We start from the raw sequence: 24,440 nt of genomic DNA on the forward strand, positions 1-24,440 counted from the left end.
CGGGGCTGCCCGGGTCACCTGCATCATCTCGAAGATGTGGTTCGCCTCCCCGTACTGGGGCATTTCCGAGGGGATGCGGTGCGGGGCTGTGGTCGCGTCCATGCTACCACTGCGCAGGGCGGCCGTTCCCTGGTGACCGCCGTCGCTAGGGGCGCCGCTCCTTTACGTCATCAGCGCGCGCCGCCCCTAGTGACCGCGGTCGCTAGGGGCGCCACTCCTTACGTCATCAGCGCGTGCCGAGCCCAACCGCCCTCCGGGGCGGCTGGCTCCCCGCCTGGGCCCGGCTCCTCGGCCGGCGCGCCGCCTGGGACAAGTGGTCTCCCACCCCTCCCTCGCTGTCCCTCCTGCGCCTCTCAGCGGGGCGCCACAGGTCACTTCCAGCTGTTGCCTACTAGGAACAGACGTGCCCCGGTAGGGGCCCCCCTCTGTGCTGAGACACCCGACAACACCCCGAGGGCACGTCGGCCCCCGGAGAGGGCGGGAGGCGGATCCTGCTTCTGGTTCCGCCAACACGCCCTGGCCCGGGCGTTAGGAGTTCCGTGGGCCAGCCCCGGCTCCTCTCTCTGGGCCTCAGTTTCCCCATCTTTAAATGAAGAATAGAGGTAGGAGAATATATTTGATGAGGGAGTGGGCGTCCATGGGGCCGACCGGAGGGCCGACGACACCTGGAAACCCACGGCCTAATTCGCAGCTTCTGGCCTTTGGACACCCCTCTGCTGGCTCCCGGGGTGGGGCGGGGCTGCCACGTGACCCGGTTACTATGGCACCTGCGGTAACAATCAGACCCCGCCCCTTCTCACGCCAACTTCCCCACACCGAGCCCTGCGAAGGGCCTCCCCGCCCCTCTTGGGCCCCAGACACCCACGGAGGCACACCAGCTTCAGGGAGCTCTGTGAGTGAAGGCCGCTCTAGGACACGCAAGGTTAAAGCCCCGCGTTCGGAAACCGGGTGGGGGTGGGGGGGTGGAACAGAGAGTGCAAGGGACCGCCGCTGCTGCCCCGGGAGGACGAGGGGATTGGGGTGGGACGTGGCGGGTGTCGTTTTCATCCCCAGTGGGACGAGAGCAGCCAGGTGTCGGACGCAACTGAATTGGGAGCCGTAGGTCTCGCTGCCATTCTTAGCAGGAGCTACCGTTTTTGAGCTCTCGTGCATTCAACTGTGGTGTTTGTGTCCATTACGGAGCGGGAATGTGGCGTCGTCAGTACAGATTGCCCAGAGTTCGAATCCTGGCTGCACTCTGACTAGCTGTGTGAGCCTGCCGTGTGCCTTCCTTTCCTCCCCTGTGAAGTGGGGTTATGGAAGGATGTCATGAGTTAACATAGCTGAAGTATCAGACAGTAACTGGCATCTAGTAAGGGCACAGTACATAGGGGCTACTATTATTATCATATTTAATCTTTGCACCAACTCAGAAATACGTACCTTCATTCCCATTTTACAGATGAAAATTTGGAGGATCAGAATGGTGAAAAATAGTTGGATGAGTGACTTTGGGCAAGTCATTTCCCCTTTCTGGGCCCCTTTCCTCATTAGTTGTTGATCACAAAGCGTTAGAATCCAAAAGCCCCTTGGAGAGCCTCTAATCCAGACTCCCTCATTTTATAGATGGATAAACTGAGGCCCAGAAAGGAGGAAATTCTTGGCCAAGATCACTTGTTCATCCAAGGCAGAGCCAGGACTGGAACTAGGTGTTCTGACTCCTGGGAAAAGCCTTTCCCCCAGACACCAGCCCAGAGACACGCCCCCCAACAGTAAAAGGCGGAGTTCTGCCTCCCCCTCAGAACTGCTTCCTCAAAGCCGCAAACCTTGGTAGGCTTGTCAAACCCAACTGCAAAGACAGCTGGGGAAAGAAAAGCAAGCTGCCTCCCCCGGAACAAAGAACACAACCACCAAGCCTGCAGTTTGCACTGGAGAGGCTCAGTTTGCTTCCTGGACGGTTCTGAAATGACTTGCCTCCTCCTCGTTTATTTTAAGCCCCAGGCGCTTTTCATACCGCGATTGAATGTTCTTTAGCAGCCTGGAAAAATACAAATCAATTACAGCCGAAAACCCATTGGGTAATCATTTTTTCTGTCCTCCTCCCCCAGACCGAGGAGTGCTCCACCCTATGCCTTTCATCCCAACTAATTTGGCTGCAGTGACTCTGGTTCAAGGGACGATCACTTTGGATAGCTTATTACAGCTCTTCTCACGACATTCCATGTCACTAGGATCAAGGCCCGAGTCAGTTTTTCTCTCGGGGGCTCTTGGGGCCACCAGCATAGGTAGGGCTGTATCCCTGGAGAACTTGGCAGCCCCAGGAGGGTAGCAGGGAGCCAGGCATACGGGGCAGCCTCTGAATCCTAGTCCTCATTGTTTTGGGATGGGGGACAGAAAAGTCTCATGGGAGTGGAAGCAAGGTCCAGGGGTCCTGCTAGTATGACCCCGAGGAGCACAGCTTTGCAGGCCCTTGGGTCACCCAACCCCCCAGCAGTCAAGCTATCTGGCGTGTTTGTCTCCGGACCATCACAGAGGGAAGGAAGGAGATAACTTAAGAGCCCAGACTTTATAAAGTCAGGCAGAGGTGAAAGAGAAACCCTGGCTTGCCCACTTCCTGGCTGGGTGATCTCAGCTTCATCCTCTGTCATGTGGGGATAATTGTGGGTTCATAGGGCTGGTGGTAATGCGTGTCCACGGTTTTCCCAGAGCCCCATCAAGTAACCTGCTGTAGGCAGGATTGGGTGAGCTAATCAGGTTCTCGTTGAGGCAGGAGCACGGCTCGCTCCACTCCACACCCACCCACCTCCTGCCAGTGGCCCTCTTGCAGACTGTAGCCCCTTGTCCCTGAGGTCCCATCCCACATCCCTGCTGCATTTCCTCTTGCGCTGTGCCCTATCTAAACCGCGTTTCATTCACTTATGCCTCTTGTCCGCCTTCCACTCAAAAGACAGTTCCTCCAGGGTATGGAACCTTGTCTGTTTTGTTCAGTGTCATGTAGCCCAGCACCCTGAATAGGTCTGGCACGTGGTAGGCACTGCAGTGTGAATGAATGAACGAGTGAATGAATGCATGAAGTGCTTTCACCTCCTTGGCTTAGACGCCTTCAGGGCTTCCTCTCAGAGCTTTGCCTGACACCTGGTGTCACTCAGTCTCACCCGTCTGTTGCTTTCTGCACTTGCTCACAATATTCCCACATCTCCACCTCCCAATCTGTAGCCCAGCGTTCCTCCAGCCCCCCCAACCCCCCCTTCTCTACCTCTCCAAAGCCTGCTTTCAAACCTTCCCTCCTCCAGGAGGTTAAGCCCTCAGCAGCCTCTGCTTCTTTTGGGGTGCACACCATACCCGTGTGGCATTCCACCAGCATCACATGTGCACTGTTTAATAATCGCAGTGGCTTTGATTGCTCTGAGAACCAGGCACTGCCGCGTTCTGGGCTCTGAGCTCCACACCTTCCACCTGCTGTCTCACGCAATGCACATTAGGACTCTGGGGCTCGGAGGATGAGCAGCTCGCCAAGGCCAGCAAGAAGTGGTTGGAGAAGGCTCTGAACCTAGGACTATGTGACTCCAGAGTTCAGGTTCTTAACCACCAACCACAGCTCTGAGCACGACCCCAGGCACCCACCTATGTGCTGCACTCTAGGTTTCAATTCCTGAGTCATTTGTAAGCCCTGATCCCCACTGGGATGAGGCAGTTTGCCTCAGTGCAAAGGGGGTGCCCCAAACCTCAGTCATCAAGATATGTAATGTGTTAATGCTGTATTTTCAAAAATCAGAATTAATGCCTAAAGTCCATTTAGAATAAAATACCACAAGTTTTAAAAAGACAGGGTATTACTGACTTTCCCTTCCGCCTCAGGCTCCAATATGGCAAGACGCAGTCCATCCATCTTTCTTTAAAATTCTGCCACATTGTTCTTTGTGGACTTTTGGGGTTAACTTTTATTTTTTTTTAAGTAGTGCATTAAATATTCTTACCTATCTCAATTGCTGAGTTTTCTGGCGCGTCTTAAATTTTGCACCGAGGTGAGTGCCTCACTTGCCTCACCCTAGTCTAGGCCTGGGTGAGCCTGACACCAGGGGACGTGCAACAGAAAACGCGGTGCCCTAAGTGTCCCATGGGCCATTTCTGCTTCCAGGAGGGCGGTGGGGGAAACCTCAGCTGGATACAGCAGGTGTTCAACAAACAGTGGGCTCCTACCACCTCCCCACAACCCCAGCTCCCTTCCCGGCTTGCCCACTTCAGATGGGGGTGGTGGGGTAGGGAGGCTGAGTAGGGAGGAGGTTGAGCTGGAAGGAGGCCGCCCACCTGCCTGGTCCTGGACCGGGCCAGTCCCCAGGGAAGCTGCCCTGCTCTGTTGGCAAACAGGCGCTATGGCTCCCAGGAGCAGCCTTAGGACTCTGCCACTGAAGTAAGTGAGCTCCATTATATTTACAGTCAACCCACTCAGGTTTATGGGGCGCAATTGTCAGGGTCCCTTCTGGCCCAGCTCTTTTATGGCGACCTGGCTGTGTTTCAGCCCAGGATTTGTATCCCATCTCCCCAGCCCTCCCCAAGTTCTCTGATTTGCCACTCCCATCAAGTCCTGGAGGCCACCGTCTGGTCTGTTCCCCTTGCGTTTCCTTTCATCCCCCTGATGCCAGTTCTTCTTGTCACGGAGACACCCTCCCTGGCCCCAGCCCTGCTCTGGGCTCAGGGAGCTGAGGGACACACAACAGAAAGAAATGCCTCCCAGTTCCATCCTGTTCTCATTCTCCGCCTGGGACCTGCCAGGAAGCCTGGATGTGGCCTTCCCCACCCGTCCTTGCCAAGTATTCTGGCCCCTTCCCCTCGCAGCCTCTGGCTTGGACCTCGCCTCCCTCAGCACAGCCTCCTCTGACCGCCCTTCCCCCTTATGGGGGGGGGGGGTGTCCAAGCCTGCACTCCATGCATGCTGGTGCCTGAGGTGTGGGGGCAGCCAGCTGGGGCAGCTCCAGGATACTGTTTAGACTGCACCTAGGGGGCTCCGGCACAAGCTTGCTGTGACACCCAGCCCCCGGGAAGTTAAGGGGAATTGACCTGCTGGGGTCCCACCAGCTCTAACATTCCATAAATCTGTGACCGGGAGTATTTTGCGTGTGCTTGGCAAACTTATGGTGTCACAGAGGGCAGAACCCATAGCTTCTCTGCTCCCAGAGGAGATTCTAGACCAGTTGTGGACCGCCGGACTCATACTGAGACAATCTGTGAGGCACCAAAGAAGAGTACTCCCCATGGTGTCCCTGTTTCCAATCAGGGTCATCCTGCAATTAACAGGGGAAGGCAGGGAGGAGTGGCCAGCGACGAAGCCCCCCCAGGAAGGGGCAAACCTGAAATCAGAGCCCCTGCCCCAAATGCAGCTATGTCTTCTCAGACTGGATGGTCCAGAACAGACTCATCCCCTGCTTGGCCCACCAGAAAGAATCCCACCAACTGCAGAGTGGCAGGTGTTTTAAAACAATTTGGTCCAAGCTGATAAAATCAAATTTTACATGCCGTGGCACATTCCTTGATCCCAGCTTTTGCTGACACCACAGGGAGGCCCTCGAGAGGGTGTGTGTGTGTGTGTGTGTGTTAAATACAGAGAATATATTGGCCACCGTGGAGGGAAGTAAGTCCTATTTTATGGCAGAGAATGTGTCCTTGGAGGATAAATGGCTTGGGTCAGGCTCAGCTCTGTCATGGATAGCCTGGGGGAGCTTGAGCAAGTGTGTGGCCTTCTAGGGCTTCTTTCCCTCCGCTGCAAAACAGATGACAACAGTCCCTGACCCCTTCTACCCCGCCCCCCACACCCCAGGATTGCAGGGAGCCACTTAGTGCAACGCTCCACCAAAAGGGGCCGTGGGGGGCGTCCTGTTGACTCCAGAGCCGGGTCTGTGATCCAGGCCCTGGGGCCTCAGCGCTCTGCTCTTCCTCCCCACAGACCCCTCTTCTCCTGTAAGTGACCACTGAGCAAGACAATGAACGAGGTGAAAGAGTCTCTTCGAAACCTCGAACAGAAGTACAAGCTCTTCCAGCAGCAACAGTTCACTTTCATCGCGGCACTGGAGCATTGCAGGGAGACCGCCCACGACAAGATCCGGCCAATCACCAGCATTGAACAGGTCGAGCCTCCGGGCAGGTGGGAGGGGCGCGGGGGGACGGGGCGGGGGGCGGGGCGGGGATTGGGGGCGGGCCGGGATCTCCCGGACCTGCCAGACCCAGAGATGCCTGGGCAGCACCAGGCCCTGTCCCTTGCTTGCAAGATGAAAAAAACAAAACAGGCCCAGAGAGGGGAAGCACGATTCTGCCAGAATCAGGACTCGGATCTTACCTGGTGGAAAGAGCCAGGCACGTGGGAGTGAATAACACAGTGGTGAAAAACATGGACTCAAGACTCAGCCGCCAGGGCTTAAGTCCCAGCTCTACCCCAGGCCACCTCTGCCCTTGGGCCAGTGATTTGCCTCTCTACACCTCAGTTTCCTCATCTGTCAAGTGAGAAGAGCAGCACACACCTCCCTGGGGCTGAGTGCGGATTAAATGAGGTCATCGGAGGAACACGCACAGCCCGTGTCCCGCCAGCCGTATAGGCAGGTCCCAGGCTGAGTACTGGGGATATATTGAGGGACAGACGCATAGGGCCCAGCCATGGATTCCACTGGGGTTCGAGAAACTCAGCATGCCAACCACACTGACGTTTCCTTGTAACCTGTGTCTCCTCGTGGATTAGCTGCTGTGTCAGTTTGTTCTGCAGAGGAGTCAGAGGACTCAGCACCCAGCCGGCCTTCCAGGAAGTCACGGGCACACACGCAGGCCCCACCCCACCCCACCCGTGGAGAACAGCAACCCTTCCTGGCAGCACCCTTTTCAAAATTTGTTTTTCTAATTTTTATAAAAATTTTTCCCAGTTTTTTAACTTGAAAACTTCTAAACCTATGGAAAACGAACACCCAGGTAAACTTCACCTAGATACACCAATTTGTAATAAGTGGCCAGGTCTCCACGCTCTCTCCAGACACACACCCTCTTTCCCCTGAACTATTTGAAAGTAAATTGGCTGTGGCCTTTTCAGCCCCTCCTCCAAAGGCTCAGACGTCCAAAGGCACTGGACAGGCTTTCACTATCAGGAAGGAGCACCGCCACCTCTGCTCACAATGCTGGTACTTGGCTGCGGAGTGAGCCCAGATCCTCCAAGCATAAGGGTGTGGCCCTCTTCCCTGAGGTTCCGCGAAGTCTCTCGGGCCAGCGGCCCCACATTCTGCCTCCCCATCTGAAGTGTTGACTCTCAAGCCTCGCCCTGCCCTCCCTGGACCAGATGCAGCCAACGTTACCCGCACACACACCGGGTAGCCCGGCGACGCTGCCCTGTTGTAGTCACACCACAGTGCAGGCCCCTGGGCCGCGTGCATGGAGGGCGGGCATGCGCAGTGGGTGCGAAGCCGCTCCCTCTCCTTCCCACCCCCCTTGCAAAGCTACTGTACTTTGGAAGGAACCACTTTGGATTGCTTGGGAAGACATTCCCTGGCAACAGAAAGGCAACCGGTGGCAGCAGGGAAACCCTGGTCCAGACTTAGAACTTTATGGGTGATGGGGGGGTAGTGACGCCCCTTCCGGCGGACGGTGGAGGGTAAGAGAACCATGTGACTGGGAGAGACGTCGGGAATCCTGCCTGGACCCGAGCCACATCCTCCACAGCACAAGGTCAACCCCCGCTCTTGGCCGACCTCAGACCCACAGGCATTGGGCGGCACTGACCCGGGAAGGACCCCCACTGCTTCCCGGGGAAAGGAGTTGGAAGTAGATCAGCACGTTAAGCAAGTTTCCCTAGTTCCCCGGCCACAGCACACGTCGGAGCTTTACTGTGGTTTTGGCATTTAAGCGCTTCGTCCTCCCAGAGGAGATGTTTGTCTGTGGAATGAGGTAGAGACTTTTTCTTTCTCCTTTGGATAATCATTTCCCCCCGCTCCACTGACTGACGTGGCCCCCCTTTGTCTGCCTTGGACACACAGGACAATAGTGCTAGTTCCTTCTGCTTGCTCCTCAGCCCGGGTGGCCTCACCCAGCAGTCCTCTAAGCGGGACGGGTGCCTGAAAAGTCGGGGACCAGCCCTCCTTGCTTTAGGCATCGACTTAGGTGTATGGGGACTAGTGACAGGTACCGGCTCAGAGCCGCTTTGCTGGGTGTGCAATCCAGCTGCACCACTTCCGGTGGTGCCCAAGGCGGTGACGTCACCTCTCTGAGCCTCCGCATTCACCTGTGAAAGGAGGATTTGAAAGCTACCCAGCGTATGGGGTGTAGGTGAGCATGAAGTGAGATGGGCCTGCAAAGCATTTCGCGTGACACCCGGGACACTTGATGGCGTTAGGTCTACGTAGCGGTCTGTACATTGAAATGCACCAACGTTACTGGCATCTTGACTCTGAGAGGCTGGAACAGGCAGGGTGGGGGGTGCTCTGGAATGTTTGTTTGCCCCAGGGAGCAGACAGGCCGCGGCTGGTAGCTCCCAGCTGACGTCACACTGACGTCACACGGTTTCTGCAGGTACAGAGCTACGCGGATCACCACTGCAACAACGCCACAGACCGGCGCATCCTGCTCATGTTTCTGGACACGTGCGCCGAGCTGAACAAGCTCTGCCAGTGCTTCGAGGCCCTGCACTCGGGCACGCCGGTCACTAATAACCTCCTCGAGAAATGCAAAACGCTCGTGAGCCAGAGCAACGACCTGAGCAGCCTGCGAGCCAAGTGAGTCCCTCTGGCCCTGCCCCGTGAGGCCTCGGCACCTGCGGCATTTGCGCAGCGGGGAGGGGGCGGAGGCTCCTCTGCGACTGGACTGGGGAAGCCGCTGGACGGTCCTAGGCCCGCTGGTCTGTTGGAATGACTGACCCCACAAAACGCGTTAGTGAAAACCAGGGCTCCTGAGGGCACAGACCCTGGCCCTGGAGCGGGGAGGGGCTCATAGAGCAGTGGTTCCCAGAAGCCCACAAAGCAGCGGGGTGTCTGGCGCCAGTGGGGTTCCCTACTTCGGAGCCCCAGGGAATTCACAGCACAAAGTGCCACGTTCTCAAGGAAGCTGTTTACTATTCTGGCAAGAAACGTCGAGGGGACTAACAGCCATGTTTTTGAGCAATGACAGCAGGTTTCCACAGCCCCTCGTCCAGGTTTCCACACACCTTTTGCACCAGGGTTACCTGGGGCCCTTGACCCCTAAACCTGCCCACCCACAGTGTCCGGAACAGGGAGGCTGGCACGTGCAGCCACAGTTGTGAAACCTCCCCACGGGATTCAATGTGTGGTCAGGAGGAGGGCTCCCTGCCCAACGTCTGGAAGTCGCATGCCAAAGCGTGGCGAGTCCCCGCAGTGGGGACTCACCCGGCCCCCTCTCGCTGCCCTGCAGATACCCTCACGACGTGGTGAACCACCTCAGCTGTGACGAGGCCAGGAACCACTACGGAGGCGTGGTCAGCCTCATCCCCCTCATCCTGGACTTAATGAAAGAATGGGTGGCCCACTCGGAGAAGCTGCCCCGTAAAGTGCTGCACGTGAGTGAGCCCGAGGCACGCCGGGAAGCCACCGCGGGAACCGCTGGCCCCTCCCAGACCGCAGACACCCGGCCTAGGTCACGAAAACACCAGTGTAGGCAGCTTAGAAAAGACAAGCTCCAACCTGGGGGGAGAGACAGAGGCTGTCCAAAACCTCCCTGGAGACCACCTGGTGGGAAACTGTAACTCAAGACCAGTGACGTGCTCACGGCCGGTGCCACCCCGTGGGGCGCCTTTACTAAACTTGGTCTCCACGGGTCCATCCATTTTCATTGGCACCACAGCCCCTGCCACTCGTCAACCCCAAAGGGGCCACCCAGCATATTACTGAGAACCTCTCTCCTTCTCCTGCTTCAACTTATAACTTTTCTCGCCTCTAAGCAGCAGGCTCTGTGCCCATGAAGAGGGTGTTGGGGAGGCTGGGAACGAGCTACGGCACTGCCTGCCTGGCCCAGGTCCCCTTCGAGCTCCCACCACCACTCTGCCAGGCTCGCCCGGTGCAGGCCCAGCTTTCCAGGCGGAGCCATCCAGCCGGAGGCGGCCGCAGCGGCAGCGGTGGGCAAGGCGCACGTGTGTGGGAGACGGCTGCTCCCACTGCGTGGGCCGCTGCGGCTCCGCACGGCACGATCCTCAGTGCGAGCAGGTCTCCGCACCCCATCCCAAGAGGACCAGGCGCCTCTCCTGTCCTGTACTTGCGACCCGGACACTGAGAACAACTCCGGTCGTGTGGCTCCTGTACAAGGACGATTCCCTGGTTTTCACAGCCTAAGTGAGGCCCAGGATTGTAAGATGTGCCACTGGCTTCTGAGCTTGCCAGTACTGTCTGACCTTTGGTTTTTCCCTCCACAGGGGGCGCCTTAGCTTCTGTACTCTTGCTTCTTCCAGGGCGACAGTCAAGAATAAAAGTATTCTACCACCATTGCCTGGCTTGGTTTCCTGGGATGTATCCCTTAGAGAAAAGCACATGTATCCTAAGACATCAGAGGCCACTGGGCAGCCGCCTCACCGCGAAACCACTAGCACAGAGCAGCCACTTCGGGCAGGAGTATGCCGGGCTCCAGAAAGTTCGCTTCGAAAGTCCTGGCCAAGACCCACAGGAAGGGGCGCAGTAACCCCTCGTGTGTGAGACCTACTCAGATGAGTGCCTGGATTTTCCAGACAATTCCTAACTGCCACCTCTGTCTGAGTCTTTGAATCAAAGCTTTTCCCATCCTTCAAAGGAGCTGAGTTTACCAATTTCCGGGGAATAACTGAAAACCACATTGCAAATGGCACTCTTTGTGTCGAGTTCTTTCCCAGTGCATCCCCAGCAAGAGATGGGAGGCTAGGGTGGTCCAGCAATCACGTAGAGATAGGGTCCTGCCTTCTTCCAAACACCTGACAGCACCTGGGAGGTGCTGGCTGCTGGCTGCACCTGTTCCTTCTCACAAAACCTCTGGCAAGGCTCACAGTCAGTCAGCTCTCAACAAGTTCAGTGTCACTTGGGCTGTATTAAACCCATCGCGCTGGCCAACCCCTAGGAACACAAGCGCGCACGAATAGTAAGGCTGGATGGCAGTGCAGACCTGGCAGCCGCCTGCTTTTGAGAGCTTTTTGGAAGGCAGGAGCCAAGTCACCTTTCCCACACCACCAGGACACTCTTTGGGGAAAGGGCATGAATTTGCGGCAGATCAATCTGGCTGTTTGCCAGATGTTTTGGCAGAACAAAAAGGATCTTAGAGACTAAAGCCAGGTTCCACACCAACCCACCCAGACCCTGAGGTTTTTCCATCTTGGACCAGTCCCTACTCTGCCCAAAAGCCCCTCAGAGGCTAACAGGAGTCACTTCATGGCAACACAGCAGAGTAGTGCAAAACGATAAATTTTTATTTGTTCACAGTTAAACACAAGCAACTGCCTTGACATTTGAGAACATTCTAAGGACAGCAAACCCTCGTGATTCCAATCCCCACTCACTAAGATTGTACCATTTTCTCTTGCAGTTCATGTTTATGGCATCTTACGTGGATCATGTGACATGCTTTCAAGATTGAGGCAGGAAGGTTTCAACTTTCTGACAAGAGATGACTTTTTAAAATTGAACTAAAAGCAGTCAGTTTAAAAATTCTGTTTTTCACTGATGGGACCCCTTTAAACTGCAAGTTAGCCAGCTACACTTGATCCATGATTAAGAACTCAATTTGTCAGCGAAATCTGTTCCTCCATAATAATGTCCTCATGGTCCACAGACGTCTTCCAAAGTGATCACTGATTCTTCCTAGTGCAAAACGCCGGCTGCCTCCTTGATAAGCCCGAGTGTCTGCTGTGCCGAGCAGCGTCGTACCCTCTGTCCAAACACTGTATGGGGGGGAGGGGGTTGGTCTGGGAGGGTCTCAAACTCTCAGGGGTCTCCTCTAAAATGGTCCAATAGCCTACTGAGCCCAGAGGAAGGACAATTTTGTGGCACCGGGAAGGTAAGTGGGGGAGAAAGGTCCTCTGCCTTCATTAACTCGTTTCAAGGCCAAAAGCAGTCGTGGGCTCAGGTGCCCATGCAGCCACAGCCACCCTTCTCAGACGGGCATGTACAGACTGCAGAAAAGACGGGAACACCGCTCTCCCTGGGCGTGTCAGAGTCATGGACAGGGAAATGAGCCACCAGGGACAAGGGTCACAGCAGCAGCCTAAGGGCCAGGCCCCAACCTCAACTGGTTCTGTCATCCTAGAGAAAAGCTTAATCAAGTGCAATCAGTTCCTTTGCATGGGGAGGGGGCGGGGCAGAGAGGGCAGAGGCGTGTGTCACAGAACTCTGGATGTAAACAGATACACAAACATCTTCAGACCGAAACCTTTTCCAATACCCACTGCTGGTCAGTTTTAAAGCATGTACCTCAAAGAGTGAAAATACAGCAGAGTAAGATGTGCTGATGGGTCATTCCACAAAAGTCAGCCCTCTCCCCCATGGGAGACATGCTCCTGGGTGCGACCGGGCTTCTCCGAGTCTCTGCACGAGGCAGGGGCACAGCCCCCGAGTGCAGCTCCGGGCGGAGCCTTCACTCTGCCCACACCATCCTTAACACCTGTTCACACTTCCTACCACCTTAGTGCTCTCGCTTAGGAAAACTACGCGGTACTTTCTTTCATTCGTTCTTCAGTGACTTCTTTCTGGCTTCAAGTGGTATGTTCTAGTATTTGGTGAAATTCACATTGGCTAATCACAGCACACTGTTACATTCTCTACACAGAAACACCCACTGCTCTGTGGCCCAGCTCACAGATCCTCTCATCGCCACGACTGTTTTATTCATTCTCTTCTAGACAACTGCTAGTTTGCTCTTACTCGACAAAAACACCGGAAACTCCACGAGCTGCTACAAGTGGGGACGGCCCAGAGCCTGCAGCTTTGTTTCCTGTTGTCCTATCTGCCCAGTAGGGTGCTGGCCTCTCTGGCCGCGGTGGCCTGCTGGGCTACTTTTTCCAATTGTCAGTGGCTTTCCAGGACCTTGTCCTGGATTCTAACAGTTTACCTTTTAAGAAGAGTTTGAACTATTTCCCCCTAAAGACAGTACATATATTCTGGCTCACAAAGTAGCTTATCTAGCATTTCTCTCTCCACTCACAGAGCCTAATAAGAGCCTTCAGCAGCTTATTCCCCAAGGTTAGGCAGTTTTCCCTCCTGGAAAACTGCTGACAAACCCAGGGAGGTCACGTCTGCCCAGCCGCCTTCTGAGGCTGGTCATCTCATCTCCAAGAAGAACTCTTAAAAACCTCTTGACCCAAGAAATGGCCTTTATCTCCTACCTTTGGATTTCAGCCAGTTTTCTGATTTCTGACCAGGTATTTCTTCCATCTCATAGTAACAGTTTTGATAGACGTTAGGGCAGAACCTTGTCAAAGCTTTTTTGTAAATCCATGAAAGTTCTGTCTGCTACAGATCCATGTGCTGAGCTGTAGCAGGTTCAGGAACTCACCTGCTGTGGAGACCACGCTGCCATCTTCCTTCCCTCCCCCCCTCCCCCCACCCCCACATGATACTGTAGTGCTCCTCTTAGAAACAAATTCCATGCTGCCCAAGAAGCAGACTCGTCTTCTCAGGGTCTGTGCCGCCCTGTTAGTGTCAGGTGGGGATCAGGATTTGCCCCCCCACTGAGGCAGGCGGGTGCCCAGAGTGACTGATAGAGGTCCCCCAGCCCTAACACATCAGCGCCGCACCACCCGGGACCCCAACTGTCTGATGCCTTTGGCCTGCCTGTTCCCAGGCCGGAATTCTCTCAGGACCTTCCTCTACTGTCACTTCTCCATCCTTAAAAACGCTTGCTGCAGCACAATCAGGTGACCCGTGGACTCTTGGCAGGTTTATCAATTTCAAAACCAAACAAACCTGACTATTGATTTGAGTCCTTTGCAACAGAAAAGCTGCCATTTTCAGGCTGGGTAACTTCAACATGGCTCCAGGTCTCAACCCCCCAGCCTGGGCTGAATGCAGCCCATGGCCTCCTACAACCCAAAGGAATCTGAGTGCAGTGCCTCTGGGCAGCTGTGGAGGCAAAGCTGAGCGAGTGGACAGCCCAGGCCGGAGGTGCCCCGGCTGCAGGCCCCAAGCCCTGCCGGGGGCCCGCGAGCTCAGCCGGGCCGCAGTCCACTCACCCCGCCGCCCTTCTGACCTATACCTGCACCATCTGCCTGTTTTTAAAAATGTTTGCTTTCTTTACATTGGCCTCCTTGCCCTTGTCAGTTAGAGAAAAGGCTCTGATTAAATCGCCTGGTGTCACGTTCTGTGGCAGAGCTCCTGGGCGTGGGGAGGGTTCAGCTTCTAGAACCGCTTTCAATGGTCATCCTGTAACATTTTTCTTTCCTTTCTGAATTTGTCTGTTTTCGTTTTCTAAACCTGAACTAGGAAACTGGAACACATCCGACTTGAAACTTTCCTTTGGACAAAGCTGAGTTAAACGTGTGGTGTTACTAATACCCTCCCTGGGACATCCAGCGGTCACTGCCGGCACAGTGCGAGGCTGCGAGCAGGTGGGCACACACCCCCTCAGGCTGGGAATAGGTCAGCCAGGCCTGCAATCCTGTCCCAAGGAGGACCTCTGTCCCACGCCACGGTGACACTGTCTCTCGTGATCTGGCTCCTTTGGGTTAAGATGCCAGACTATTTATTGCCACACTTTAAAAAAGAGACTTCGACCCTGACCTGCTGGAAGCTTCCATATGCAGTAAGATTTCGTACCATTAGTTTCTTTTCCCTCTTCATGGCTGAACCCTTCTATACTTTTAACGAAAGAAGAGAAAGAGAACAACCAAGTTCATTGGCTCTTTCCTACCAGTCTCTCCTTGCCTCAGCTGGAACACCAGGCAAGAATTCTTCGGCTTCTAGCACTTATTTAAGGAGCATGTGCTGAGTCCCGATTCTCTGCCACCACCAATGTTCTGACTGGTGTCACCTCTGAGCCCAGTGGGTCCCCATCAGCCAGCCTGTGGCAACAACACTCTCCAGGACTCTGCCTTAAAATGCTCTGCCATCACTAACGTGCGGGAGGGTAGCAGCAATCAGGCTCCCTGGAGTCGGCCCCTGAAAATCAGAACTGTTGTGACAAAGCTGACACCTTTCTGGTGGCCTAGAACCTACTAGAGTGAGGCGACTCTTAACAGCCTGAGAACAATGGTCATAGAAACTGAGAAGAGACTCTTTGGACCTTCCAAGCCATCCTGCTGCAGCGTCACAAAGAAGCTGACACCAACGGGAGGCGTGTGGGAGCGCCGAGGCACAGAACAGACTTAGCCAGCACCCCTGCCTGGAGGACCAGGTCCTCACCCATGAGTGCAGTGCCCCTCGGCCAATGGCTCCCATCACCACCCTGCCTTCCACCCTGCCTTCCATCCTGCAGGGAGCAGGCTTCCCACCCACACACCAGCCTGAGGTCGGAACAGTACCAGCGTTCGAGCAAACACCAAATAAATAAGAGGTAGTGGGGAGGGGATAAGCATTCCCAAAGGGGAGGGTGGTCTCCACAGTGCCAGCTCCAGACTTTCCAAACAACGGACGCCTGTTCACATAGAACTTTCTAGGAAGCTTATGAGAACCGCCAAAAGAACGTAAGGGTGACCAAACCATTGTTTTTCCAGACCTGCTGCTTTACATGCTAAACTTCAGAACCAAAAGCAGCAAAGAAATCTCATGGAAAAGCTTCCACGTGAAGGGGGGCAGCTTTGCATGCTACGTCCTCCTGGAAAAGGAGAAAAGCAGACTTACCTGCAGTACCCCCAATCATCTGGGCTCACGGGGAGCCAACCCAGTTATCTGAGCTTCAGGAGAGAGTGGTGTGTTAGACTCAGAGATTAAATTTGGCCTCATATTGCACTGGTTCAAAGGACGCGACCATTTGGGGGGGAAAGGAAGAAAATAAAACTACTGAGGAATGCAAACTGGCCCTCGGATTAGTACACACTGCTAGGTAAATGAGAGAGAGGTTTGGGGGTGGGTTGAGGGGAAGGTTAAGAGGCATTTCAATGCCAGATCCAAAAACCGTTCCGCATTCAGTCAACTGTCAAAAGGACCTCCATCCCATTTCCACTGCGTGAGCTCGCCACTCAAACCCTGGAAACAGGAAAGCTTTGAAACGTGCGTCCACACCTCCTGTTCTATGTCAGCAATACGCAAGTTAACACTGAAGGGCCAGCAGCCTTAGCTGTGTTCATGATGGGTCTCGTTGTAGTCCATGATACGGAGCTGTCCAACACTGTCCGGGGTGGGGGGGGACGGGTGTGGGCCGTCCACGGTCAAGGCAGGCTTGGCTTCCACGCCCACGTCTTTGCCCAGTTCTGTCTTAAGGGCCTCAGGAAGGCTACTGATGGTCACGCCGTCCTCATCGCACTGGCTCTCACTCTTATTCCGAAATAACTCTCGTGCCTTCATGCCCAGGAAGCTTTTGGAACTGGGAAGTGAGCCGACAGTCGCAGGGATGCTGGAAGACGGCTCGCCCATGGCCGACTCCCACCGACTGCTGAATGGGCCCGCCCTCTGACTGGGGGGCTTCTCGGGGGTGGAAAGCTCACTGCTGCTACTGCTGCTGCCGCCACCGCCTCTACTCCCACTGCTGCCCCGGGTGATGCCAGGCCTGGGGGGCTTGGCCTCCCCGTTGTGGCCAGATGCCTCTTCACTGTGCCCTGTTACGGAATCCGAGCAGCCGTCATTACAACAGTCGAGCCTGTAAGAAATCCAGGGAGGAGAAAAGCAGGTGGTGATTGCAGCGCCCGGGTCTGGGAGGCGTGGGGTTGCACGGACGCTCGCTCACACTGACACTGGACTCTGCCAGCCTGCTCTGTGTGTTATCACAGAAGACTCGAGCATGAGCTCCCACCAGGAGAGCCTACGACTAGGGACAGCACATGGCAATCTGAAATACGGATGCGCCCTGTAACCACATCGAGTGATTCGGGGCCAAGGAAGAAGGAACATGGGCCGATCACGGGGCATTCTGAGGAGCTTGGGGTGGCTCTGAAACGGTGGGAGCTGCGAGCTGCGGCCCTGTCTGAGCGGCTGTCACTGCTCCCATGTCCCAGCTCCTGAGCAGGCCCTGCTCTGTGAGTGGCAGCTCAGTGAGAAAGAAGGCCCTTGATGCCAACTCTTTGTTCCTACCTTTCTTCTGCCGCTTCAGCTGCTTCTGTTTTTTCTTCTTCAAGTTTTCTCAGGAGGCCATCTTTCTCCAACCTGCCGTATAAGTCTAAGACCTCCAATTCAAACACTTGGGTAATCCTTTTCTGAGCCTCATACCTGCTCTCTGCAGCCTGCAGCTGTCCTCTGAAAGATACAGACACCCAGAGTGTGGGCAATTCCACCTCACAAAGAACACCTCACTGCAGAGAGCTTCCCCGATGGCAGTTACCTTGCCTGGAGTTTCACATCCTCTAAATACTTCTTCTGTTCCAAAAGAAGGTGGTCTTTCTTGGCCAGATGAGATTCCAGTTCCAAAATCCTTTTTTGAGAGGTGTCGAGCCTCTGATTCTGCTGGAGAACGTGGCTTCTGTTTTTTTCTAGTTCTTTCCGATACGCAGCTTTCATCATTTCCACTTCCTAAAAAAGGGACTGAAGTTAGTACTTTCAGAAAATGAACATGCCATATCCATTCTGAAAAACCCAGATAATAAGCACTAAGAAGGTACTTTAGAATACTGCTAGTGGAAATATAAACCAGTACAACTTTCTGGAAAGTGAGCTGGCGGTAAGTATTAACCTAGTAATGCTTCCTGAGGTCTATCCCTGAGGAAATGATTTGAAACCTGAAAAGATACTTTGGCACAAAAACTTATCATAGCGTATTTAGAAGAGCAATAAAAAGCTACAAATACTGTTCGACCTGACGTCAGGGAAACAAGTAAACTAAAGTACACCTTGTAAGTTTTTAAAAAAATGATACATATCAGTAAAAAGAGAAAAAAGCAGACTACAACACCCTGTGACTAGATGATCAACTATGTAAACATACCCGTTCACGTGACAGTACGCCAATGTCCCACTGTACCTTGGGCACAGTGCATTTATTGTGGGCCATTTGTTTTCTTTTCTATCCTACTCCCTCTCCTGATGCCGGCTGAGGTAAAGCTCGAGAACGCAACAGAACAAGCGGCTTTGCTCAGGCAAAGCAGCACCTCAGACTGGGTGGCCTGACAAGCTTCGTCCACCACGCCAGGCAAACGGCCTGCCTGCCTGCTAATGGATCGAAACAGCTTAAAACCCACAGCAAAGACACGGTAACGCTCAGAAAAGCAGTCAAAGCAGACGTCCATAACAAGCACGTGTTCATTCCATTTGTGTTGTCTGTTTTTATTGGGGTGAAATACACGTAACGAAACTGACCACACATTTGTGTTTTAAAAACATAAGAAGCCGTAAGGAGCGAGCAGATGAGCTTCCACAGAGGCTGACCAGTGAACCCGGTGCTTTCTCGGTGTAGAACGCGACAGACTGAAACTCAGCACTGGGCACCCGGGAACGCCGCCATTCCAGTTGTGCCAATGGCGCCACACATCCGCACAGAACAGGTAAGCACATTGGACCTCTGTCATAAATGACAGCAGCTACTTAGGGAGAACCAAACAAGGTACGGAGCTAGGAACGTCTATGTGCTTTCACCAACCCTCACAATCACCGCATGCGGCGCTGCCGCCAGCACCTACCGGCCATTCCCTACCTGGTTTTTAGATACCCACTCCCCCCCACACACACACTTGACTGAACAAGAGGAAGCCAGCTCAGTCCAGGGGCAAATCCTGACAGGGGCAGGGCAACGCCTGGCTCCCGATGGGCACACGACACTCCTGGTCAATGACAAGCGTGGGAATCTGGTGAAGGGTTCCTGGGAAAGGGTTCTTAGCTGACGGGCCTGCAGGGAGCGATGCTCTCCTCTTGCACAGGACATCATGGTGTCTACCTGGGAGAGCGATCCCTTCGGCACACGGCCTGCACCATGAGCACAGCTCGCCGGCCCCAGGACAGGGCCGACAGAACAGGTCAGGCGGTGCAGGCTCCCGAGGCTGTTCCTAGATTGCTCACTTGATCAGTCTGAACTGCCTGCCTCGGGACTTCTTCTTAAGTACAGTCATGAAGTAACTTCTTGGTAAGCCTGCTTAGTGTGGGTTTTGCTGCTGCTTACGAGAAAGGCCTCCTGTGACCAGCTTTATAAACAGAGGTCAGCTGGCTTGCCCGAGGCCCCAAGTGTCCGAGTTCCAACCACGAGATGCACCAGAAGCAAGGCCGTCTCCACCCCTCTCAGGGGATGTCAGGATGCATCTAAGCGACTGTCCCAGAGATCCTCTTGGCCTGTAGGTCTCTTTTCCCCTTTCTTTCTCCAAAGCTATTATACTTCCAAAATCAGTGACACCTGGTTTCTAGAGAAAGCTCCAAATTTAACGTCCTTCTAAAGGGCGTCTGCATCTGAGAGCTGAGAGGAGCTGAGAAATAAGGAGTAACTCCATTATAAAAATCACATCTGTGGTTCTAAGACTACTCTCTCCATTTGGCCAAAAAAGATGCTTTACAAAGAAAGCCCAGGTGTGATGGAGAAGTGAGTGACAGGAAACATCTGAGCGTTTACTGTTCAAGTTCCATCCCCGACTCTTTCACTACCGTTGCCCGAGGCTGTTTATACAGTGACACAGAACTTCCGCTTCCACACCCCTGGGGAGGCGCTAACTAACGTCAGATCGTCCTGTTACTGGCCTTGCTGCCAGCAGTGAACCTCCGTCTGCTGAAATTAAACTCAACATGAAAGGGAGAAAAAATACGCATCTCAGTATGTACCCAGTCCTGAGTTATGTTTAATAAAAGTGGCTGCCCATCCCCCTCTCCCTCCTTCCCCCTCACCCGTCCCCGTTACCCCCCCATTCCTCCCCCACCCACCCACACCTGGTGTGGGTAAGAGATGGGAAATACTTTTATCACCTACTCTGTACCAATTGCCATGAGGTACTTTCACTGAGACCTGACTTCACGTCAAAGCCAGCCAGCCGGCGAGGGAAACAAGCTCATGTGAAGTGGCATGATGGCTGAGTACCTGGATGGCCAGGCCGGGGAGAGGTGGGGATGGCTCCCAGGACCGGGCACCATCTTTCAGGAAATGACTCGGAGAGCCATCCTGCAAGACACTGCTGGGTCCTGAGCGCTGCCCAGCTGGGGCGTGGCTGCCGGTGCGCGGCATACCTTTGTGGTGTCTGAATGCTTGTTCTGCAGTTGCTCCAGATACAGCTCGTTGACCTCCCCGAGAACCAGCAGCTGCCTGTTCAGGAACTCCATGTGCTGCTGGACCGACTCGCTGTTTGAGAGCTGACCAAAGACACACAGTGAAGTAAAAGAGCCGACAGTACAAATCTGGCACATGGACCCAGACAGGGAACCAACTGGGTATACCAGTCAGTGCGAGGGCAGAAGCAATAGCTCCGGGGTTCAACTTCCCTACCACAATGGCTGCTGGGGAGGGAGTTGTCCAAGAGCAATGAAAATGGACAGAAATGCACTTCCAAACAGTGCTAGGCGGAGGGGCGGAAGTGCCAACGTGCTCCACGGAGCTGGCTCCGCCCGGGACACCTGGAGAAGGTGGTGATGCACAGGCCTACCACACCAGGAACGGCAGGGCCAGGGGCATTCAGCCCCAGGGAAACTCACCATTCCTGAGTAAGTGACTTCTAGAAAGTACCATGCATCCCAGAGAGAGGCATCACGGCTCAAAGGCCCGAGCCAACTGCACACTTACCTACACGAGGCATGAAGTGCGAGCTCCCAGCTACACAAGGCAGGGCTCAGGCTGGGAGGGGGGTCCCTGTCGTGGACACCGCCCTGTGCATGCAGGCTGCTTAGCAGCACACTGGCCCCTGCCCACTTCATGTCAGAAGCACCAAAAATATCAACCCAAAGTGTCCCAAATGTCCCCTGGGAGGGAGAGGGCAGACTCACTCCATGCTGGGAACCCCTGGCACAGACACGCGAGTAGCAGCTCTGCCCGTCTGAAGGGAGTGTGGGCCTGCGCTGTGCACACAACCCAGCCCGCTGCCCGCCCGCCGCCCGCCCGTGTCTCACCTTCTGAGAGACCTGGCTGAGCAGCAGCTCCGTGTGACACACCTTGCTGTTCGCCTTCTTCAGCTGCAGGCGCAGCTCGGCCACCATGTTCCGGCAGTCCTCCAGCTTCGTCTGCGACAGAGACGGGCGCAGGGGGTGAGGGCACGCCAGGCCGGCCACAGAACGACCGGGCCGGGGCCTCAGCTGCTCTGCTACTCTTGGACCCAGGATTTAACTTCTTAGTTTGAAAAAGTAAGTTTAGGGTTGATTTCTGAATTCCTGATTTGTTCAACAAAAGGAAAAAAGGCCTTAGGCCCACAGTTCCCAAACTGTGCCCCAAAGAGCCCTGGGGCTATGGAGCAGAAAGCAGCCAACTCAAGGACGCTGCGGGGTATCTGGTTTCTGAGGGGCGCACAGCGACATCTGTTGGTCATCGTGTGCACTGCTAACCGGAGGCCGTCCAGTTTCTGTCTGAGATGCGCTCCCTGCCTGTGCGTGACGTGGTGTCTTTGCAAAGCTGGGCTTCGGGTGGTTGTGATAAAAATCACCACGCGTTTTGAAAGCCAGTGTGGAACAGGAAATGAGGGTGTCCGTGTCCAATCTGATTCCAGGGTCTGAGACTCTGTGCAGTGCCCAGGAGGCCACACACAGCGTTGGTTAAGTAATTGCCGTTGTTTAAAAAAAGGAATTTTTTGTGTGTGAAACTTATAAGTACATTTTCAAACAGCTACTAAGTTGTCAGGACACACAACCACTAAGCTGTTTAGATCTACTTAATAAGCAGAACTGTCAGGTGTTTGTTTTGGCTGCGGAATGCCAGGAAAAGATTACGGAAACGCTCAGGGAACTAGGCACCGAGAGAGCTGGGGACCCTCTGCCCTAAATAAAACGCGTGTGTCAGGAGGTGGACCGGCCGCGGCTTCGGCCAAAGCGGTCTGCTCGTCGTAGCTAAGAGGCAGGAGGCGCTTCACGCCCTCTCCCGCTTGCGGTCCATACCTGTAACTCCTGGCTCTGGTTGTAGAATTCTTCTCGGTCGTGCTGCAGCTGTCGGACCTGACTGTGGAGCTGGGTGACCACTGTGTCCCGCTGCTCCTGCAGCTGACTGTACCTGGCTTGTTCTCTCTGCAGGCTGACCTTCCATATCTGGATGTCTTTCTCTTGTAACTTCAACTGGTCTTTCTAGCAGAGACCAAACATGCCATCATTTTAGTTGCTCCCCGCCATGGGCAGTGACACGCAAGCAGCACACAGGCTGCGACCATTTCATGGGACTCACACGCTGCCCTGGAACTGTCGCTACAGGCCCACAGCCTGATGGCTCGCTAAGGTCTACCTCAGGGTTATCCAACTTCACATGAGCAAATGATCAGAACTGCTTAAAGAGTGTTTCTCAGGGATCAACCTGTCCTGACACCTTCACGAGTCCTCACCGCCAGCACTGGAATGAGACCTCTGCTATGGACAATCTTACGGTCGCAAAAGCGATGAACATTTCCTGAACGCCTCCCCTGCGCCAGACACTGAGCAAGCGCTTACGACCTGACTTCTTCTAAGCAGCACAGTTAGGAACAGGCGCTGCTATTATTCTTCCTGTTCACAGGACAGGTGACAGGCTTCTGGGGGCTAATTCCTTTCCTACATGGCAGAGCCAAGGTCTAATCTCCAGGTCTAACTGCCTTCACGACTGAGCCACAAGTTCTGGGCCACAGAATAGCTTCAGGAGAGCTGGTTTCACTGCTGGAGAAACAAAGGAACCTTCTCACCCTGTCAGCATCACAGCCAATCACAACAGAAAGACTCACTGGTCCCCATGGTCTGCAAGGGAGCTCAGAGGCCTGAGGCTCACGCCTAAGCTCGCAGACTGCCCAGGGGGCCTGTCTCCGGCCACCCAGTGAGCAGACTGAGGATGGGGCGCTCTGCCCTCGACGCGGGCTGCTTGTCACACGCTCTCATGCTGACTCGAAACCTGACAGCGCCCCGCCGCCCCCGCCCCGCTCACCATGGCTGCGTTGTGCTCCTCCAGGGCCGCGGCTCGGATCACCTTCCTGAGGAGCCGCCTGTTCCGGACAGCATGCTGCTGCCTCTTAAACCGCTCATAGAGCAACTGGTTGTGCAGTAAAAGCAGCTGGTTACGGAGGCTGCGGATCTCATCTGAGGGAGGAGAGCCTGATTTTAAAGCAGAGGGAGGGTAGCAAAGATGCCTTTTATGTATCATTCACTTGAGCCCCCGCCCATGGTTTGTTAGCTTAAGAAACACAATTCTTTAAGGACCAAACCACCGCCACGCGGCCAACGACCACTTGGTTTCCAGCGATCGTCTTTCATGAGGAGAGGGGCTGCCTACAGCTACCTCCCTTTGAAAGGGCCGCAAAGGGGCACGTGGTGGGATGATTCTTTGAGAGCTTTGTTGATGTTGCCCCACAAACCTGAGCCACACGTGTATATTTTTAAGACTCCTCTTCTCCCTTCACTTTTGTGTTCTCCCCTTACTCCCCTCCCAGTACCATTTACTGCACTCGGAAATTTGCTAGGGAAGCTGGGCATGAGTCAGGTCCACACTTTTTGCAATTCTACTGGGAAGTGCATGGTCCTTGCCACTTTTTGAAAATAGGAAATGCTGACTTTGCAACACTTGAGATACTCTTTAGTGGAGAATCTGGCTGGAGCAGCAGTAAAGGGGAGAGGTTTCCTGTAGGGCGCCTCCCTCAAGGACAGAAAAGGCGACAAGCAAGCAGGATCCATAACGGCTGTATTTGGAGCTGAAGTTAACAACTTTACCTCCAAAGTGGGTCCAGTCCACAGACTTGCTCGGTAAAGACAACCTAGGAAGAAAGATTTTGAATAATAAAGTTATCAATCTTACACACACACACACACACACACACACACACACACACACACACACACACACACAGTCTCTGGACTTTTAATTGCAACAAGGGGCCGGCCCAGTGGCTCAGGTGGTTGGAGCGCCGTGCTCCTAATGCTAAGGTCACCGGTTCGATTCCCACATGGGCCAGTGAGCTGTGCCCTCTACAGCTAAGCTTGTGAACAACAGCTCTCCCTGGAGCTGGGCTGCGTGAGCAGCCGGAGGTTGGTGTGAGCTGCCGTGGGCGGCCGTGGGCTACCGTGTGCCACCGTGAGTGGCCAGCAGCACCTTATGAACTACGTTACCAAAATAGGGGGGGGGGAATCTGCAGCTAGAGAGATACCATGACAGATATTCCTATATTTGAAATACCATAACGTCATCCTCCAATTCTGTAAGCAAATGTGGAAGCATTTGAACTTCCTCACAGAATAGTAGCACAAACAGCCTACATATGAAGACTCCTTTTCAAATGGAACTCTTTTAAGGAATGATGCCAACTTAATGTGCACATACAGAGGACACAC

General features: G+C 54.4%; 3 protein-coding genes across 14 annotated transcripts in view; 1 reads left to right on the forward strand and 2 right to left on the reverse strand.

Moving 5' to 3' along the window:
* Positions 1–195, reverse strand: part of AK8 (adenylate kinase 8) — a 116,002-nt gene extending 115,807 nt beyond the window's left edge. Inside the window, exon 1 of one of the 4 annotated variants that reach the window (XM_074331246.1) lies at positions 19–195. In XM_074331246.1, coding sequence (XP_074187347.1) covers positions 19–102 — 84 coding nt within the window. In that variant the 5' untranslated portion in view covers positions 103–195. The remainder of the gene's footprint in view (positions 1–18) is intronic. The other 3 variants (XM_074331245.1, XM_019728912.2, XM_074331248.1) reach the window with 3 other exon arrangements.
* A 38-nt stretch (positions 196–233) lies between these two features.
* Positions 234–10,437, forward strand: SPACA9 (sperm acrosome associated 9). Of its 4 annotated transcripts, XM_019728920.2 has the most exons (5): positions 668–922; positions 5,921–6,101; positions 8,518–8,720; positions 9,373–9,517; positions 10,367–10,437. In XM_019728920.2, exons 2-5 carry the CDS (start codon positions 5,958–5,960, stop codon positions 10,376–10,378), a joined length of 504 nt encoding a protein of 167 aa, XP_019584479.1. In that variant the 5' UTR covers positions 668–922; positions 5,921–5,957; the 3' UTR covers positions 10,379–10,437. The 4 variants fall into 4 exon arrangements, with proteins under 4 accessions (XP_019584478.2, XP_019584476.2, XP_019584475.2 ...); XM_019728919.2 differs by lacking the exon at positions 668–922 and adding an exon at positions 234–602 and having other exon boundaries at positions 9,373–10,437; XM_019728917.2 differs by having other exon boundaries at positions 658–892; positions 9,373–10,437.
* Positions 10,438–11,362: 925 nt separating this feature from the next.
* TSC1 (TSC complex subunit 1) overlaps positions 11,363–24,440 on the reverse strand; it is a 43,009-nt gene continuing 29,931 nt past the window's right edge. For 4 of the 6 annotated variants that reach the window (XM_019728923.2, XM_019728925.2, XM_019728922.2 and 1 more), the window contains exons 16-23: positions 23,823–23,866; positions 23,044–23,210; positions 22,041–22,223; positions 21,066–21,176; positions 20,193–20,315; positions 17,380–17,567; positions 17,133–17,294; positions 11,363–16,701 (exon numbers count right to left, since the gene is read on the reverse strand). In XM_019728923.2, coding sequence (XP_019584482.2) covers positions 16,179–16,701; positions 17,133–17,294; positions 17,380–17,567; positions 20,193–20,315; positions 21,066–21,176; positions 22,041–22,223; positions 23,044–23,210; positions 23,823–23,866 — 1,501 coding nt within the window. In that variant the 3' untranslated portion in view covers positions 11,363–16,178. The remainder of the gene's footprint in view (positions 16,702–17,132; positions 17,295–17,379; positions 17,568–20,192; positions 20,316–21,065; positions 21,177–22,040; positions 22,224–23,043; positions 23,211–23,822; positions 23,867–24,440) is intronic. The other 2 variants (XM_074331243.1, XM_019728926.2) reach the window with 1 other exon arrangement.

Source organism: Rhinolophus sinicus, linkage group LG04, assembly GCF_036562045.2.
Source record: "Rhinolophus sinicus isolate RSC01 linkage group LG04, ASM3656204v1, whole genome shotgun sequence".
Lineage (NCBI taxonomy): Eukaryota > Metazoa > Chordata > Mammalia > Chiroptera > Rhinolophidae > Rhinolophus > Rhinolophus sinicus.

Excerpts from the sequence above, each read along its gene's own strand:
- SPACA9 (XM_019728919.2), top strand. The coding sequence starts at position 5,958 with ATGAACGAGGTGAAAGAGTCTCTTCGAAACCTCGAACAGAAGTACAAG. Across the intron at positions 6,102-8,517 it reads CAATCACCAGCATTGAACAG|GTACAGAGCTACGCGGATCA; the intron begins GTCGAGCCTCCG and ends CGGTTTCTGCAG. Across the intron at positions 8,721-9,372 it reads CTGAGCAGCCTGCGAGCCAA|ATACCCTCACGACGTGGTGA; the intron begins GTGAGTCCCTCT and ends GCTGCCCTGCAG.